Source organism: Lonchura striata, chromosome 11, assembly GCF_046129695.1.
Source record: "Lonchura striata isolate bLonStr1 chromosome 11, bLonStr1.mat, whole genome shotgun sequence".
Classification (NCBI taxonomy): Eukaryota; Metazoa; Chordata; class Aves; order Passeriformes; family Estrildidae; genus Lonchura; species Lonchura striata.
In genome coordinates this window covers 21820046-21836533 of record NC_134613.1, presented here as the reverse complement: position 1 = coordinate 21836533, position 16488 = coordinate 21820046, and the positions used below count along the sequence as shown (strand labels likewise).

At 53.7% G+C, this 16488-nt stretch overlaps 1 protein-coding gene across 1 annotated transcript in view; it reads left to right on the top strand.

Moving 5' to 3' along the window:
* The first annotated feature begins 1054 nt into the window (after window positions 1–1054).
* The window catches only part of PCSK6 (proprotein convertase subtilisin/kexin type 6), a 34437-nt gene continuing 19003 nt past the window's right edge, over window positions 1055–16488 (top strand). Inside the window, exons 1-7 of the mRNA XM_031505705.2 lie at window positions 1055–1273; window positions 6193–6297; window positions 10923–11033; window positions 11642–11785; window positions 12352–12428; window positions 13062–13150; window positions 16262–16434. Coding sequence (XP_031361565.2) covers window positions 1055–1273; window positions 6193–6297; window positions 10923–11033; window positions 11642–11785; window positions 12352–12428; window positions 13062–13150; window positions 16262–16434 — 918 coding nt within the window. The remainder of the gene's footprint in view (window positions 1274–6192; window positions 6298–10922; window positions 11034–11641; window positions 11786–12351; window positions 12429–13061; window positions 13151–16261; window positions 16435–16488) is intronic.

The following is a 16488-nucleotide window of genomic DNA, read 5'->3' as shown; positions in this document are numbered from 1 at the left end:
GGAGAGATGCAGTGGGATGTGCGTGTGGGGGTAGTACAGAGGGATGAGGGTGAGGGAGATGCCTGGGGGGATGCAGGGAGAACGGGATGGGGGAGATGTGGGCAGTGCCAATGCATTCCAGGGAGAGAAGGGGAGGGGGGCTCAGACTGGCTGCCCAGGGGGATGCAGGGGCTACGTGGGGAGTGGAGCCGTGGAAAGAATGATGGGTGGCTGAGGGAATGCAGGGACTACGTGGGGAGTCTCTTCGCGGGGTTCAGGGGGTGCCTGCAGAGCAGATCTGGGAGGATGCATGGAGGGCTGCCCGGGGGGAATGCAGATGCACAAAAGAAGATGCAGTGCCGGGGCATGCAGGGGGATGCGGGGGCGATGCGGGGGCTCTCTCGGAAGGGTGCCATGTGTTACCTGAGGAGCAGAGCTGGGAGGATGCGTGGGGGCTGTCTACGGGGGAAGGAGGGGAGTTGCCCCGGGAATCGGGAGCACAAAGGGCGATGAAGTGGGGCGCAGGGCGAAACCCGGAGGGCGATGCTGGGGCATGCAGCGAGATGCGGGCGGATGCGGGTGGTTGTTCACGGAGCAGCACCGGGGCGCGCAGGGGAGGATGCAGCGGGGACAGGGGGCTGTCCGGTCACATGCACGGGGAGGCAGGGGGGGTTCCGCGGAACAGCACCGCGACACGCGGGGGGACCGAGGGGGTCTGTTCGGAGACCAGCGCCGGGACGCGTAGGGGGAATGCTGGGGGGCACAGGGAGTTGTCCGGAGGTACGCGGAGAAGGGTCACAGAGCCGCGCACGGAGAGGTCCGGGGAGCTGCCTGGAGTCGGGCAGGGGGGCTGCAGGGGTGTCCGGGGGGTTTCCGGGGAGCAGCGCCGGGCACGCAGCGGGGCTGCCCGGCGGCAGGCGGGGGGACGCGGGGGGGCAGCGGCGGGGGCCGCCCCGTCCGCCCGCTCTCCCGGGCCCTCCCCGCCCCCCCCGAGCATCCCCCCGCCCCCGCGGGCTGCGGGGCCGGTTAAAAGGCGCAGCGCCCCGCTCCGCCCAGCCCGGCCCGGCCCCGCACCATGCCCGCCGCCGGCCCCGGCGCGGGGAGCGCGGCCGCCCCGCCGCCCGCCCGCCTCTGCCTGCTGGCCCTGGCGCTGCCGCTGGCGCTGCCCGGGCGCGGAGCCGCCGCCGAGCCCGCCCGCACCGTCTACACCAACCACTGGGCCGTGCGGGTGCGGGGGGGCCCCGCCGAGGCCGCCCGGCTCGCCGCCGCCTACGGGTACATCAGCCTGGGGCAGGTAAGGGGCGGCGGGGCCGGCGGGCTCCGGGAGCGGGCAGGTGCTGGGGCACCGGGAGCGGGGGATGCGGGGCTGGGGGGTCGCACTGGGGACCGCCGGGTGCACCGGGGAGCTGCCGGGGGTTGTGGCACCGTGAGCCTGCGGGGGTTCGGGGAGCTGCCCGGGGTCTCACGCCAGGGGTCCCGCAACCGGAGAGGAGCCGAAGGTTCTGGGAAGCTACCGAGGGTCCCGGGATCAGAAAGGCGGAGCGGTCTCGGGAAACTGCCGGGGATTCCGGCGCTGGGAGCCTGCGGCAGATCCCCGGAGCGGGGAGCTCGGCGCCGGGGAGCTGCCCGGCGTGTTGCACTGGGACTACCGGTACCGGGAAACCGACGATGGTCCCGGGACCGGAGAGGCGGCGGGGATCCCGCGGAACTGCCGGCACTCCCGGGACCGGGGCAGGATCCCAGGAGCGGGAGATGGACCCCGAGATCTCTCTGCTGGCGGAGGTCTCGCCGAGCTGCCCGGTCTGCCGGGACCGAGGCGATGCCGGGGGTCCCGGGAGCGGGAGATGAGCCCCCCGGGGCGGTCGGGATGAGAACGGGGCCGATGCGGGGATGCTGCCGGAGCGCTCTGGCCCGGGGGCGGGCTCCCCCCTGGTGGATGTCCCTCCTCGGGGTGCCCTCGCCCCGCGCCGCTGGGGGGTTGCACAAGTTCCTCCCACCCCGGAAAGTTGTATTTGTGGGTTTAACAAACTTTGGACTCTCTGGCCCGGGTTTTTATCGGAGATCTTGGGAACACAGAGAACTTTTGCTTTCAAACCCCCGCACAACACTGGTGTCTAACACACAGCAGCTCGTTTTCCTTTCAATTTATTCATCCTCTGCAATCCCAGATGCAGGCTGGTGTCCTCGGATTTTGTTCCAGAGTTTATTGCCATGGCTCTGCCCGGCGCTTTTTTGGCTGGGTGACACTTCAGGTTGTCCTCCTGCCCAAGGTGTCTCCCGGACTACAAATTATAACCTTGCTTTATATCGCAACCCTGCTTTTAACTATAATTAAGGTCACGGGGTGCTGCATAAACAATTTTTTTGGGGGGAGGCTGAATTGAGCACATTGTCTCGTGCACCCGTGTCTGTGAGCTCCCGTGGGGGATAACTCCTCACATCACACCCTCACTCTCCTACCTGCATGCTCAGCTCCCGTCCCACCAAGGAGAAAATCACATGTATTGTTCAATTGCGTCTATCTGAGGGCTGGGTGAAGGTGGTTGTGCAACCCAAAGGGCTTTTCAGTGTTTATCCCTCTTCAGACAGAGAATATCTTGATTGAACTTCCCACTCTCCCAAGTTGCATCAGCCTAACGTCAGCTCCTGGTTTGGGGTTTTGCTGTGTCCCTTCCCTGCAGGAGCATCTGTTACCCCTCCCTCCTTCCCAGCATCCCGGTTATGTGAGCTCATCCCTATGATGCTGGAGGCATTTGGCCCATGGGTGCAGTGTGGCTCCACTGGAGCATCCATCCTTCCCCCCTGAGCCCTCTCCTCAGGGCAGCCCTGTGCAGGTTGGAGAGCAAGAGAAATATTTCTGTGGTTGCATCAGGGTGTTCCTGGCTCCCACACCTCTGGGGCTTCCCCAGCTGCTCTCAACACCCTGCCTTCAGCCCTCCATCTCTCCAAGCTTTTCCCACTGGGTTTTGGGCTCTTTCCCACTGGGTCCTGTCCAGGGTTAAACCTTGAGGGACTGCTTTCCCTGCACGTGTGCTCATTTGTGACATTTGCAGTGTTGTGCTCAAGGTTCATGGTATGCTGAGCCTTGTGGGGACCTGGCTGTCCCACTCTTCTCCTCCTGCATCATCAGCTTGTGGAGCTGCTGATGATGGCACTGTCCCCAGTGAGATGTGCCCTCCTGGGGGGCCCAGATCTGGACAGAACCTGCTGGAAAACTCTGCCAAGGATGTTATCACCCTGGAAGATGTTCGAGTGGAGTCCGAAGTGGTGAGGGAGGAGGAGAGGTGATGATCAGCTGGAGGACGCAGCTGAGTGCTGCCCTGCCTTGGTGGCTGGTGACATCTTTTCCTCTGCGATGCGATCCTGGAGGCTCCTGACACGGTACTGCCCGGGAAAGGCACTGCTGGGGCTGGCACACGCAGCTCTGAGCTCTCCCTGCATTTTCCTGTGCCCAAACCACACTCTAAACCCTTCTGGGTCATGGCAGAGTGACATTTCCCTTGGGGAATCACTTGCGTCAACTTCCATTTAAGTGAAGCAAACAACTAAACAAAAGAAAGGCTTTTACACCCTCGAACGCCTGCTCATTCCTCGCCTGCTCATTCCTCCCCGCCGGGCTTTGTTCCCCGGCCGTGCCGGGGCGAGCCGGGACAGGCCCTGGCCGAGGGCGCTGTGGGGACGGTGCCGGAGCCCCGGGCAGCGCTGCTGGCTCGGGGGTGATGGTGACCCCCTTCCCATCCTGGTTACAGGGTTTGTATTCATTTTTCCATCTGTGGTGTCCAAGACGAAGTTTTGGAAGGGCTGGAACATCCTCAGTTGGTCTCACCTGCAGTGCAGGAGAGGGATGGGATTAATTTTGGGCTGTATTTGGAGCTTTCCCGGATTCCTGTCATCACACAGCTCTTGGCTTGATCCTTCCTGAGCTGAACACATCCGTGATCATTTGAGAATTACATTCCTGAAGGCAGGAGGTCAGCGACTGGACCCCTTGTCCCTGACGGGAATGGGTGGTGTCCCCAGGAGGGGAGTGCTCACTGCCTTCCCGGTTGGATCCACCCTTCTGGAAGGCACCAGTGCTAGTGTAGCTGTACTTTGCATAGATTAAGTTGTTCGGGTGAGATGGAGTTGCATTGCAGAGCCCTTACTGAGCTGACTGACCATGAGGAGGACAACAAATCCTTTTTCATTTAAAGAAAACTGGCATTTACAAGTTATTCTCCTTAGACTGTCTTAGGTGGAACAGGATATTTGGAGGTCTACCAGGCTGGTCCAGTGGGACCAACCTCTGCTCAGACTTTCAAGGTATTCCCAGCATGGGAAGGTTTTTCTTATTTTTCTGCCCATAAAACCCAGGAGGATAAAGAAATGGGGCACAGAGTTCTTTTCCTGCTGCTCTGGCTATGTATCCCCAGAGCCTGTGATCAGATCATTACCTTCCCTGTGCTTTTGCTGCTTTGCATTGTGTCGTAATTTTGCATTTATTTGTGAAAAGGAAGGAAGAAATTTACTTAGGAAGGAATTGTTTACTGTGGGCATGGTGGGACACTGGCATAGGTTGCCCAGAGAAGATGTGGATGCCCCATCCCTCTTTCAGGCCAGGCTGGATGAAGTTTGGAGCAAGCTGGTCTAGTGGAAGGTGGCCCTGCTTATGGCAGGGGGTTGGAACTGGATGTCTTTAAGTTCTCTTCCAACCCAAACCATTGCAGGATTTTATGATTTTATGGCAAGCTCTATACTCTGATTTCCAGGCAGAGTGAACAAGATGAAGAGTGGCCTTGTCAATGTTCCCCTAAAATATGGAGAGGTTGAAGCACCCTCCTTCTCTTTTTTAAGTGAAAATGGATTTGAAGAATGGGTTTAAGAGGCAAATGCAGATTGCAATGAGCAACCTCTTTATGTGGATGTTAAAGAAAATGCCCAGTTGTGCTGTAATATGAAGGGGGAAGAGGGAGGGTTTAAATTAATTTGAGTGGAAATAAATTATAAAAGTCACACTAACAGCAGTAAAGTTGGTGAAATGACATCCTGGCATAAAAGGCAGAGCAAGACTAATTAAATATTTAATGCTTATAAGAGACACTGGCAGATCTCAAGGTATCAAGTGTGATAGAGATGCAAGTAGTTGTCGTCTGCTTTAGCATCTGATCCAGACAAACCTGTTTGTTCCCCGCTGTTCCATTGCAACCAGCCTGGTCTGGCCTCAGGAATGTCACCCTGGCCCCTGGGTCACACAGGGTCTTCAAGATGTTGCCTCATGGGCTGGAGATGGTGCTTGTAGGATGGCCCTTTCTGGTCCCTGAGCAAGACACAGGGAATGCCACCAGCTCCCAACATCCCGGTCCTGACATGGAATGTGGGGTTTTTTGGCAGGGTAGGAAAAAAACCCCAACAAACCAAACTCCAGCAAAAGTGAATTTATAGCAAAGTCCCAATTTGTACCCAAATTATGTGATCTAGGAGCCACATACCAGTGAGTGCAGCTTTTGGGTCATTCCCATCCCTCTGGCTGTGAATCCCCGTGGGATGTTTCATATGTGGCGTCTGGCTGAGATCCCTTAATTCATCGCATAGCCCCAGGACTTTATCCTATCTGTGCTTTTGGGATGAAAAAAGAGGAGTTGTGGTGTCTCCAGATGCCAGGATGAGAGGGCCGGAGGCAGCACAGCCACCCCGGGGCTTGGCAGGGTGGTGTGGCTGGCACCATGTTTTCCTGCAAATGCTGCCATCCCTCACTCCAGGCAATGCACATTTATATCCCACGCTTCCCAGGAGCATCCAGGGCGAGCAGGGATAGCATCACCTCTCCTTATGCGCAGCCAGGGTGAAGCGCGTCGGGCGGAGAAGCAGGAGGATGAGGCACAGCTCCCCTGGCTGTGCCGCAGCTGCTGAGCTCATTTTTAGCTCATTATTTCTGCTTGGGAGCTGATGAAAGACAGTTTTCAAAGATACATTTAATGGGTGAAAAATCATAAAAATGTTTTCCGGGCTCTGTTGTGCCACTGCAGCATCTGACCACCAATGCTGTTTGTCACAGCGGTGGCACCAGGGCTTGTGCCAGCATCCTGTATCCTCCCCAGCCCTGGGAGCTCTGTGGGAGGGAGGGATTTGGGGTGCAGGGCATAGCTGCACTGATGCTGCCAGTACAAAATGGGGAGGGGGAAACAGTTTTAAAAAAAACCAACCCAAACAACTTCTATTTTTTTTTTTTTTCAGATTGGAAGCTTGGAAAACTACTACCACTTTCACCACAGCAAGACGTTTAAGCGCTCCACGCTGAGCAGCCGGGGACCACACAACTTCCTCCGCATGGACCCCAAGGTACGGGGCTGGGCACCCTGGTGTCCCCCAGCCCCTGTGGGGTGGTGGGATGGGAGTCCCCACCTGTCCCTGGAGAAGGCTATTGGCTTGATCTGGGTCAAGAGTGAGCTGTAGCATCTCGGGATGCCATGTTACCCTGGAGCCACAGCCCTGCACACACACGAGTGACTCATTGGACACGGGCACAGAGAGCGGTGGTGAAAAATACGTAAAAGTGACTAAACACTAACATCTGCCTGAAAGCCGGGAGGAAGAAAAGGGGGAAAAGCTTTCCAGGACAGAAAGGCTGTTGCATGCTTGGGGTGTTGATCCAGTTGCCACAACATTTGCTGCCTCAATGGTTGCTATGTGTGAAATCCTTGGCAATAGCTCTGCATTGCTTTTTTCCTAGAGCAAGCATCCAAAGGGATTTTCAGCGCAGCTGAATTGACAAAAGTAATGGGAAGGGAGAGAAGAAGGCAAGGAGGGACCCGAGCGAGCTGGGTTTGGAGTAGTGGGAAAGGGTTGGGGCTCTCCTTTGGCTGTCCTCCTCCCCCAGCTCCCACTGAGCACTGTGAGATGTGACTTGTGTAGGGCAGGGGAAGGGTTAATGGTGGGAAGGTTTTTTTGGGAGAGGGGGACATAAAAGCAGAAAAAACCATTTTGGCAAGCTGCTGGTGCCTGCAGGGATGCCTGGCCATCCTTGGGGTGCTCAGACACCCTTGGGATGCTCCTTCCCAAGTCATCTCCAGCCCACTCTGCATCACACGTCCCATCCACATCTCCCCAGACACGCAAAGCAGCCCTGCCCTCCCCAGGCTTTCCGGAGAGATTTGCTGTTAAATATTTGGACAAGGTCTGTAGCACATTTTTGAGGAGGAGGCGTTCTTGTGGCTGCCTTGCCAGCGGGGGAAACCTCGTCAAGGGGAGCCTGGTGCCCTGGAAGTGTGCTGGGCTTTAATTAAAGCTGTTTGCCCTCAGGGGGTGCACAGGCATCCCAGCAAACAGAATTCTCTGCATTTGAAATACCCCCATTTAAATGAGTCTGGTTATAATGCAAACTAAATCAATTGGCTTTTAGTCATATTAACTTTTACCTTACCTTGCTCTGTGGGCTCCAAGCTGGAGCAATTAACTCCTGTTCTCTTAATCCTTCCTTATCAGTTCAAAACCTGTTGGCATGTCTTTCTCTCCTCCTCTTCTATGTACATTTACAAATCGTTTAAGTGATGCATTTGGATGGCACCAGCTTAGCATGCATGCAGGAAAACATCACCTCGAGGCAGAGGACAGGAGCTGGAATAGGGAAGATGGAAACAAATCTTGCAGAAATCCTGAGGAACCAGCCAATCCAGTTGCTTGCAGATGTTGGGTGGTTCCTGCCTTCTGGGGGCCATTGTTTCCAGCGCTGTTGTTTGTTTGCTGTGGGGTTCGGTGGCATGAGCTGGGCAGGAGGACCACGGCCAAGCTCTCCACCCCCAGGAGAAATCTGGGAAAGGGGAGACTCCAGGACACACGGGGAAGCAGAGAGGGTCCTGATCCTTGTGTGACCATGCTGCTGCTGAGCTGCCCTGTTGCCCCAAGAGACCCTTGGGGCAGCTGGCTGCTCCTGCTGGGGCTGATACCAGCCAAGAGATGTGGCAAGTGAGGGACAGGGAGGAAGGATGTGGCAAATCCAGCAATTCTGGGGATAGTTTATGGTGGTGGGAACTGGGGAGGGACAGTGGAATGCAGAGTGGGGTCACACCATGCTGTGCCACTCCTCTTAGGGTTCCACTTTCAGCTCTTACTGCCATAAACTTCCCTTGCTTGTGTTTACTGCCATAAACTTTCCTTGCTCAGTGGAATGCTCATGTTGGTCCATGCAGTGCTTGAGCCTCCATCCTCACGGCTCCAGTCTCTTAATCCTCATCAGAGGATGCCATGGCCTTGGTCCCTGTGCCTTTGGCAATGCACCAGGGCAAAATCAACCCCATCTGAATTATTTGCTGTGCTTTATGGCAAACATGTGCTGGAACCATTTCGTTTATCCTGGATCTCCACTTTAACTCCTACATAGCCACTGGGATAAGTTAGACTATCGCTTTTCTGGAGCTGCAAAGGGAATTGCACCCTCACATGTGCTGGTTATTGTGCTTGGTGGAGCCTCCCAGGCTGGCCAGACCTGGGTCTCATCCACTGAAAATCTCAAAGTGAGGGGAAACATAAAAAGCTCCTGTTCTGTTTCCAGCAAGGGTGTAGGGTCCAGTTTGGGGCTGCCTGTGCACAGCCTCCTCATGGGGTGTTTTGGTGCCACTCACAGTCACCTCCTTATTGCTAATTGCTGCCAGTACCTAAAGGAGCTCCAGGAGAGCTGAAGAGGCACTTTGGATGAGGGTCTGCAGTGTCAGGACAAGAGAGAATGGCTTCACACTGACAGGGCAGGGGAAGATGAGATATTAGGAAAAAATTCTTGGCTGCAAAGGTCGTGAGGCCCTGGCACAGGTTATACAGAAAAGTTGTGCCTGCCCTGTCCCTGGAAGTGTTCAAGGCTAGGTTGGATGGGGCTTGGAGCAACCTGGTCTGGTGGAACGTGTCCCTGCCCATGGCAGAAGATTTGGAGTGACATGAGCTTTAAGGTCCCCCCAAACCCAAACCATTCTGTGATTCTGCAATCATTAAGGTTTGCAAGGGTAGAACTGGGAGCCTGGGCCTCAGGACTATAACAGTTTGGGCCATTTCTATTAGTAAAAAAAATCTTTTTTCCCCTTTATTTTACATTTCCAAGAGGCTTTTCCCCACCCTGGATCAGTTGATCTGAGCTTCATGATCTGCAGGAGCTGTTGCAGGGATGCCCAAACTCCTTCCTGCTTGCCAATTTTCCCATGCCAGCCACATTGATTTATCAACTCTTCCTTGAAATCAATGTCCTTAAACTGCTGATTTCTCTGTGTCCACACACGATGACTCCATCGACTGCTGGCTGGCAGCGCTGGGGTCGATCAGGAGCCTGTTTGAGATGAAGACATCCCTGTGAGGCAGCTCCTGGCAAAACCTCCAAAATCCCACACTTCAGCATCATCCCTGCATCCTGCAAAGCAGCAGGGAAAGGTGGTAGCTGTGGCTTGGGCAGCCAGACTCATGGAAATGCTGCCAGGGAGTGGTGCTTTAAGGAAAAAAGCCCGTTATTTGGGCCATAACCTCTATTTAATGTATTTTTATTTTTTTTTAACTAGACCATGAAGTTATATTTTTGCTTCCAGGGTTTAAATCCATCACTGTGTAAGCAAAGTGGTGCACTCTCGGCAGCCAAGGCACCGTGGAAAATCATTTTTCTATGAAATACATTTTTTTTTCCCCTTTCAACAGTGCTTTTTTTTAATAATATATATGTGTTTAAAACCCAAGCTGTAGGCTGGAAGCTGTCGGGTTTCTGACATCCACCTCCATCTGAGGCACAAAGCAATAAACTGTGCAAGAACTCAGTTCAGCTGACAGTTTTACATAAATGAACTCAACAGAAGTTGCACCTTGTGTTTTTATTCCTTTTGTTACAAAACCTTAGTCACAACAATAGAGACATCCCCATGAGCAGCTCCCAAAACACCCAGAGCCATCAGGAAGAAACTGTCCAGCAAGGAGGGATGTGCCACACAGCCCTCACAGTCCATTGGCCCGTGCTTCCTTTCTCCCCCAGCATGAACATCTGTAAAGATTTGGTCTATAAATTACTTTTACAACCTTTTTTCACTGAACTCGTGTTTCATCTCCATGCTGAAGGCAGGAAAGCCCTTTGTGTGGCAATAAAGGGTCTAGGGGGTGGTTAATGTTTGATAGGGATGGGATGGGACTGCTTCCAAAGCAGCACCTTAGGCAGCGCCTGCTGCAGCGCCGTGGGCAAACACCAGCATTTCCCAATCATGGCCTTTTCCAGATCATTTCCCGTTTGATCTCTCTGCGTGTCATGCCCCGCTGGAACGCAAACAAATGTCAGAGTGGTCGGCTCCAAGGCCACCTCACATGCAGCTGCCGCCAAAAATACTTTTGTGGAGCTGGCCACGTCCCTTGAGATCTGCCACAGCTGTGTGTGGCCATCCCATATTTTTGGGAAATGCATGTTGTGCCCCCAGTTGTTATTATTTTATCCAGAGGAAGGAGCTCAAAGGATGAGCAGCCCCAGAGCCAGGTGGAAGAGCCTCAGGGCTGAGCTGCTGCCTCCCAGCCGGCAGGAAGGATCAGCCCAAAGTCAAAGCCAAGAACCTGAGTCTTCTCCAAAACTTTGACTAAACACTGAAATATGTGGTTTGACTCCAGCGCGTGCTTCTGTGCTTCCCTGAGCCGGGGGGGTTCAGGCACGCGCTCGCAGGCGGCGTTATTTGTGCTCCAGGGTTCTGCTGCAGCAGCAGAGGAATCTGCTCTGGCTTAGACAGCACAATGAGCTGAGCTCACCCTGTCTGTCTGTCCATCCATCCTGTCTCCTTCCAAATGGAGCTGCTGTCTCCACAGCAGCTCTGGTCATGGAGATGGGGGTTTGCCAGGGCGTGGGGCGATGCTGGGGATGGGTTCAGGCTGAGGCTGGCATTGTTTCTGCATCCCACTTCCCATTTCAGTGGGCAGTGCCAGGCTCGGTGCCCGTGGTTGATGCTGACCCAGGTCTCTGCTTGCAGGTGGACTGGCTGCAGCAGCAGGAGGTGAAGAGGAGGGTGAAGAGGCAGGTCCGAGGGGAGCCACATGCCCTGCCATTCAACGACCCAGTGTGGCCCAACATGTGGTACCTGGTGGGTGTCTCCCTGTCTCTGCTTTAGGGGAGGTCATTTATTTCTGAGTAAATGCATCATCAATCTTTGCTCAGCCCAACCAGTAATGAAATAATAGCATCAAATGTGCTTGGCAGCAGGATTTTAAAATTGTGAATTGGTACACCTGAGAGTCTGGTTTGAAGTGTTTCACCCTTGTTAGCAGCCCCTCTTCATGGTCTGCACAGCAAAGGCTTGGGAGCAGCACCGCTGTATTTTACCCATCCCAGAGCTGCAGCCATCTATTTGTAATATAATTTTTCTCCTGCCTGCTTCATCGATCTGTATTTGACAGGGAAATTCATTGAAAATTAAGGGCGGAAAGGAAGCAAACACTTCAAAACCCAGGGGCCCATAGTACTTGCAATGGAAGAGGAAAAGAATAATGGGGAGATAGCATTTCCTGGATTAACTGCTGCAGGATGGGTTTGATCTGTGGAGTAAAGTTATAACAAATCTGCAAGTTATACGGCAGGGGGTGGGTTGTAAATATATTTTCTGGTTGATTAAATGGGCTCCCAGCCTGGCTGTTTGCTTAGATGGGCTGGAATGGGGGTGCAGCCCTTTTGCAGCTGTGTTTGTCCCCGTAGCACTGCGGTGATAAAAACAGTCGGTGCAGGTCGGAGATGAACATCCTGGCAGCCTGGCAGAGGGGCTACACGGGCAAGAACGTGGTGGTCACCATCCTGGATGACGGCATAGAGAGGAACCACCCCGACCTCCTGCAAAACTATGTGAGCTGGGGGATGGCCGGGATGGACTGGGACTGATCCTCACCATGAATTGATTTATGGAGAATTTCAGTGTGTAAACACAGCTGAAGTCAGTGCATTGGCATATTTAGAGGAAAAGGTTTGGGATTTTTTTTTTTTTTTTTTTTTTTTAAACTTGAGATGTTTTTAAGAAGGAAATGAGGTTTTTAGATAAAGAGGACTGGGGAAACTCCCTTTGCAGCTGCCTGGGAAGAAGCCTCCTCCCTTTGCTCAGCAGGGCAGAGCCAAAAACCTGCTTAAACCCGTTCAGCCCCAGCTCAAACCTCACATGGCCACAGTGGGAGGGAAGGGAGTGCTGAACCCAGCAGGATTTGGGGTTTGGAGGAGCAGTTCTTGAGATAGCAGGATATTTCCCCTGGGAAACATGCAGGACTGCAGTCTAAAACTATTTATTCCGAGCAAAGAGACAGAAACTAAAGGGAAGATGTAATTTTCTGCTCTGCTTGCCTGCACTGGTCATCACTGCAGCTACTGGCCACCACAACCACCTAGTAAGTTGGATCTAATGGTGAATCTAATATTTTCAGGACCCTCTTGCAAGCTATGATGTTAATGGGAATGACCACGACCCAACTCCACGCTACGATGCCAGCAATGAGAACAAGTATGTGATGATAATTGTAATGGAGCAAAGGGTTTGGGGGTGTTCCTGAGGCTGAGTGGCCTCTCTGGGGTGTCTTCCAGGTCCCCTTCCCCATTCTCAGTGCTGTGGAGGAGGCTATGTTAAGGGTTTTGCACAAAGTCCTTGTGTTTAATGCAAATTCAGCCGGTGACAACCACACTAATTACTAATGAATCCACTAGCACCAGGGGGTTCCTTGCCCTGGCTGGGGATTGAACCACATGAGTCAGGATGGGTGGCTGAGATGGCAAAGCCTGGATGCATTTTTTGGGCTTCAGTTAAAGCAGGATGGTTACAGGTGGAAAGGAAATAGGAATGCAAGGAGCAGCCTGCATAGAGGTGCAAGATGCAAAGAGGAAATTGCATTTAGGTGCAAAATGCAAAGAGGAAGTTGTATCAAGGTGTAAAATGCAAACAGCAAATTGGATTTAGGTGCAAAATGCAAATAGCAAATTGCTTTCAGCATTGGTTTCCATCACCTGCTTGGTGTGGGTTTTGGGTAAGGGCAGTTTCTTCCTGTGCTCCAACCTTGGGGCTGGTTTTGGGTGCTGGGTGGGGTGTGGCTGGAGGGATCCTTTGCCATGGGCACGAGCTGATGGGATTTTCTCCTTGCAGGCACGGCACTCGCTGCGCGGGGGAGGTGGCAGCAGCAGCAAACAACTCCTACTGCATCGTGGGCATCGCCTACAACGCCCGCATCGGAGGTGAGCCTGGCGCCTCCGCGGCTCCCCTGCCCTTCACCATCCCCCTGAGGGACCATGGTCACACCAACGGGCTCCTGAGGGAGAGGTGGGATGCTGCTCCCCCAGGAGAAAGCCTCCTCCTTGGTGCCTTGGCTGCAGGGAGCGCCAGGGGTGTTGGGGGAGGAGGATGGTTGCTATGGCATGCAGGGGACTCTGGCTCCATGTATTTAAGGTGGAAACTTTCTGCTTGGGCTGAATCCTTGCTGTGAGGGTGCATGTGGATTGAGGATGTGGTGTTTTCACCCCAAAAGTCCATAACTGCTCTTGGGGTGCCTGTCCTTGGAGTGGCTGTGTTTGCTATGGTCAGTGGTGCTGGCTGAGGTTCAGAGCTGATGTCGCTCGTTTGTGGGTCAAGGGATGCTGAGGAACTGCTCAGAGCAGGGAGCCTGGGGAGAACCCCAAAAACACCCTCGGGGGAAAAAACACCAAGAAAGTAGGGGGCCAGAGATGCATATAAGGGGGGATTTTCTGCTCAGCCCCTCAAATAACATGTATGGAAAGCAAATGAATATCACCAAACTGAATCCTAGTGCTAATTAGCATTGCTGAGTTCATTTGCATTAGCTGAGCTGGTTTGAGCTGGGGCAGTTCTGGCCAGCTCTGGGGAGATGAGGATCTTAGTGGGGATGGGAGTGTGGTGTCCCACCTTACATAGCTGGTGGAACTGTGTCAGGGGCAAATGCCTAGAGCTGGCTTCTTTCAGCCTTCAGCTCCATCCCTGGCATGGTTGGAACAGGAGAGGGGCTTTTCCTGCAGCCCCTCCTACCACCCCAGTGCTGGGAGAAGTGACCATCAGCAGCAGGCATCCAAGTGCCCACTGGTGGATTTGGGGTTTAATTCCTTTTGGTTTATTCATCCTGGCTGTGCAGGAAACAGCTTTTGTTAGGGTTGTGTCTGCATGGGAGCAGTGTCCACAGGGATCTTGCTCTTGGCCAAGTACCTCCCGTGGTTGTCTGTGCTGGGAAAATCCCCAGAGGGAAGAAATAACCCCAGGGAGGGTGAAGAGTGGACTGGTAGGGCTGTAAGGGCTGTGGCACATCATCCCATCCCATCTCCTGTGCCCCCTACATGTGTGATGGCTTCTTGCTTCTTAGAGGCTCCTTGCCTCTAAAAACCCATCTCGAAGCACACAGCAAGCAGCAGCAGAGCAAGGCAATGCTCATGGTGGGATTTATTGGATCCTGCAGGATCAGGCCATTCCCTTCACGCTCCTTTCTCTACAGCAGCTGTGGAGACGAGCGTTCCTTGTTGACTTTATGACGACCTCTGGGTCTCATTTTAATTTGCTCCCTTTAACGAGTGCCTTGCCTCAGGGGTGTGCTGGGGAGGTGTTGAGTGAGACAAGACACCTGGCAGAGGGCTGGGGGCCGGGGGCTTCCCACAATGTGAGTAGGCAAAGGGGAAAAATAGAGTCTGAGCCGTATCAAGTTTGGAATAATGGAAGAAAATACGCTATAGCTGCAGCGAGAGTGATTTTAGATGGATTACACAAATAAAGCAGCGATTAATGAGCACAACTTGTTGGGGAAGCCTATTTGTCACACTCTGAGAGCTCCCATCTAATTTTACTGGCTGCTCTTCAGTGCTCTTGCATTGCTTTTCATATGCCCTGGGCAAAACATATCACTGTTCAAGGAAAGGGCTCCTGCCATTCCTTCTCTTCTCTCTCCTCCAACACTTGCTTTGGAGGTCGCTCCCTGTGTGACACAAACCTCATTTATTTTGCAGTAGCCACCCCTGCTCCCTCCTGCTCCCCATTGTTTGACCAGGGAGCCCCTCTCATTGTGGGTGGCTGTCTCTGGGCAGACTTTGGGTTGGCTTTGGGTTGACTTTAGGCTGATTTTGGGCTTGCTGATGAGAACAGCCACATACAGCAAGCACAAACCCCATCCCTCAGCTGTCTTTCCTTGCCGTGTGCAGCTCAGACCCTGGGCTTGGCTCTTCGCCCTTTCTCCTTGTGTTTTCTTGTTGACAAAGTGAAATTTTTTGGGAACAGCTCTGCTCCCTGATTTTACATTTCTAAGCTTGGTTTTGGCTGGTTGGGGACAGCGTCAGAAGGAGATATTTGAGTTGACTGGTGTCCAGAGCGCAGCTGCAGCTGGAATGACATCTTGCCTGCATTTGTTTGCTTTAAGACAAAATACATGTGGAAGGGGGAAATGCGTTTTTATAAACCAGACTCTCCCTGGCTGACAAAATACGATGCTGAAATTTCCAGCATCGCTTTTCCTTCAAGGGCTGCTTCTGGTCAGCCTGTTGGGGTGCCTGGCACCCTCTACCCAGTGTATGGAGAGGAAATCCAGCAGGGAAAGGGTGATGGAGAGCAGAGGGGGATGTGCTGTCATATTGCAGCAGTCAGAGGCTGGGGGTGTGCAGCAATCCCCCAGCCCATCCCACCATGGCTAGTGGGCTCTGCCTGTGAGCATCCTGACTGGTACCTGCTGGCATTCCCAGCTGAAAGTGAGAGTTATCCCAGGTGGCATTTTTGTCCCACCATGTGTTGGGGTCCTGGCTCTGATTTTGTCCATACAAACCACAGCCTGGGTTTTCCTAGGGTTTTTCCCCTCTCCAGGGAACCGCTGGCATCAGTTGGGCAGCGATGGGGTTTGGGAACAGTCACAGTCATCCCCACTCGAGGGGAAAGTCTTCATCCCACCAATGTGCCTGAAGCTGGGGGCCTGAGTGTTCAGGAAGCAACAAAATCTTCCAGGTGGAGAAATGTGCTAACCAAGGAACTAAAAGGGGAGAAAAAAGGATTTTAGTGGGGGGATTTTGTTGCTGGGGAGTGCAGTACCACTACTACCACCCATTCCCCACCAGAGGAGGGGAAGTGAATTTTAACACCCCCTTCCCCATCACTTGCCATGAAGCCAGCAACGCAGAAAACATTCCCCATAGCTCCCCAGCATCCTGCTGCCAGGCTTGTTGGCATGCGGGGCCACGGGCTGCAGCTATTCCAGGCGCGCCTGAGCCGTGTGGTTTCCGCCGCCGTTAACAAAGCCCTTTGATTGCAATCCTCACACTGTCATCCACGCCATGAAGCCCTAATGTCTGATGTTTTTGTGCTTTTAGGCATTCGTATGTTAGATGGAGATGTAACAGATGTTGTTGAAGCGAAGTCGCTTGGCATCAGACCCGATTACATTGACATTTACAGCGCGAGCTGGGGGCCAGATGATGATGGGAAGACAGTTGATGGACCTGGTCTATTGGCCAAACAGGCTTTTGAGCAAGGCATTAAAAAGGTGTGGATCCCACAGCGCCCAGACGCACTCGCCCTCCTCCTCCTGTCCCGTGGG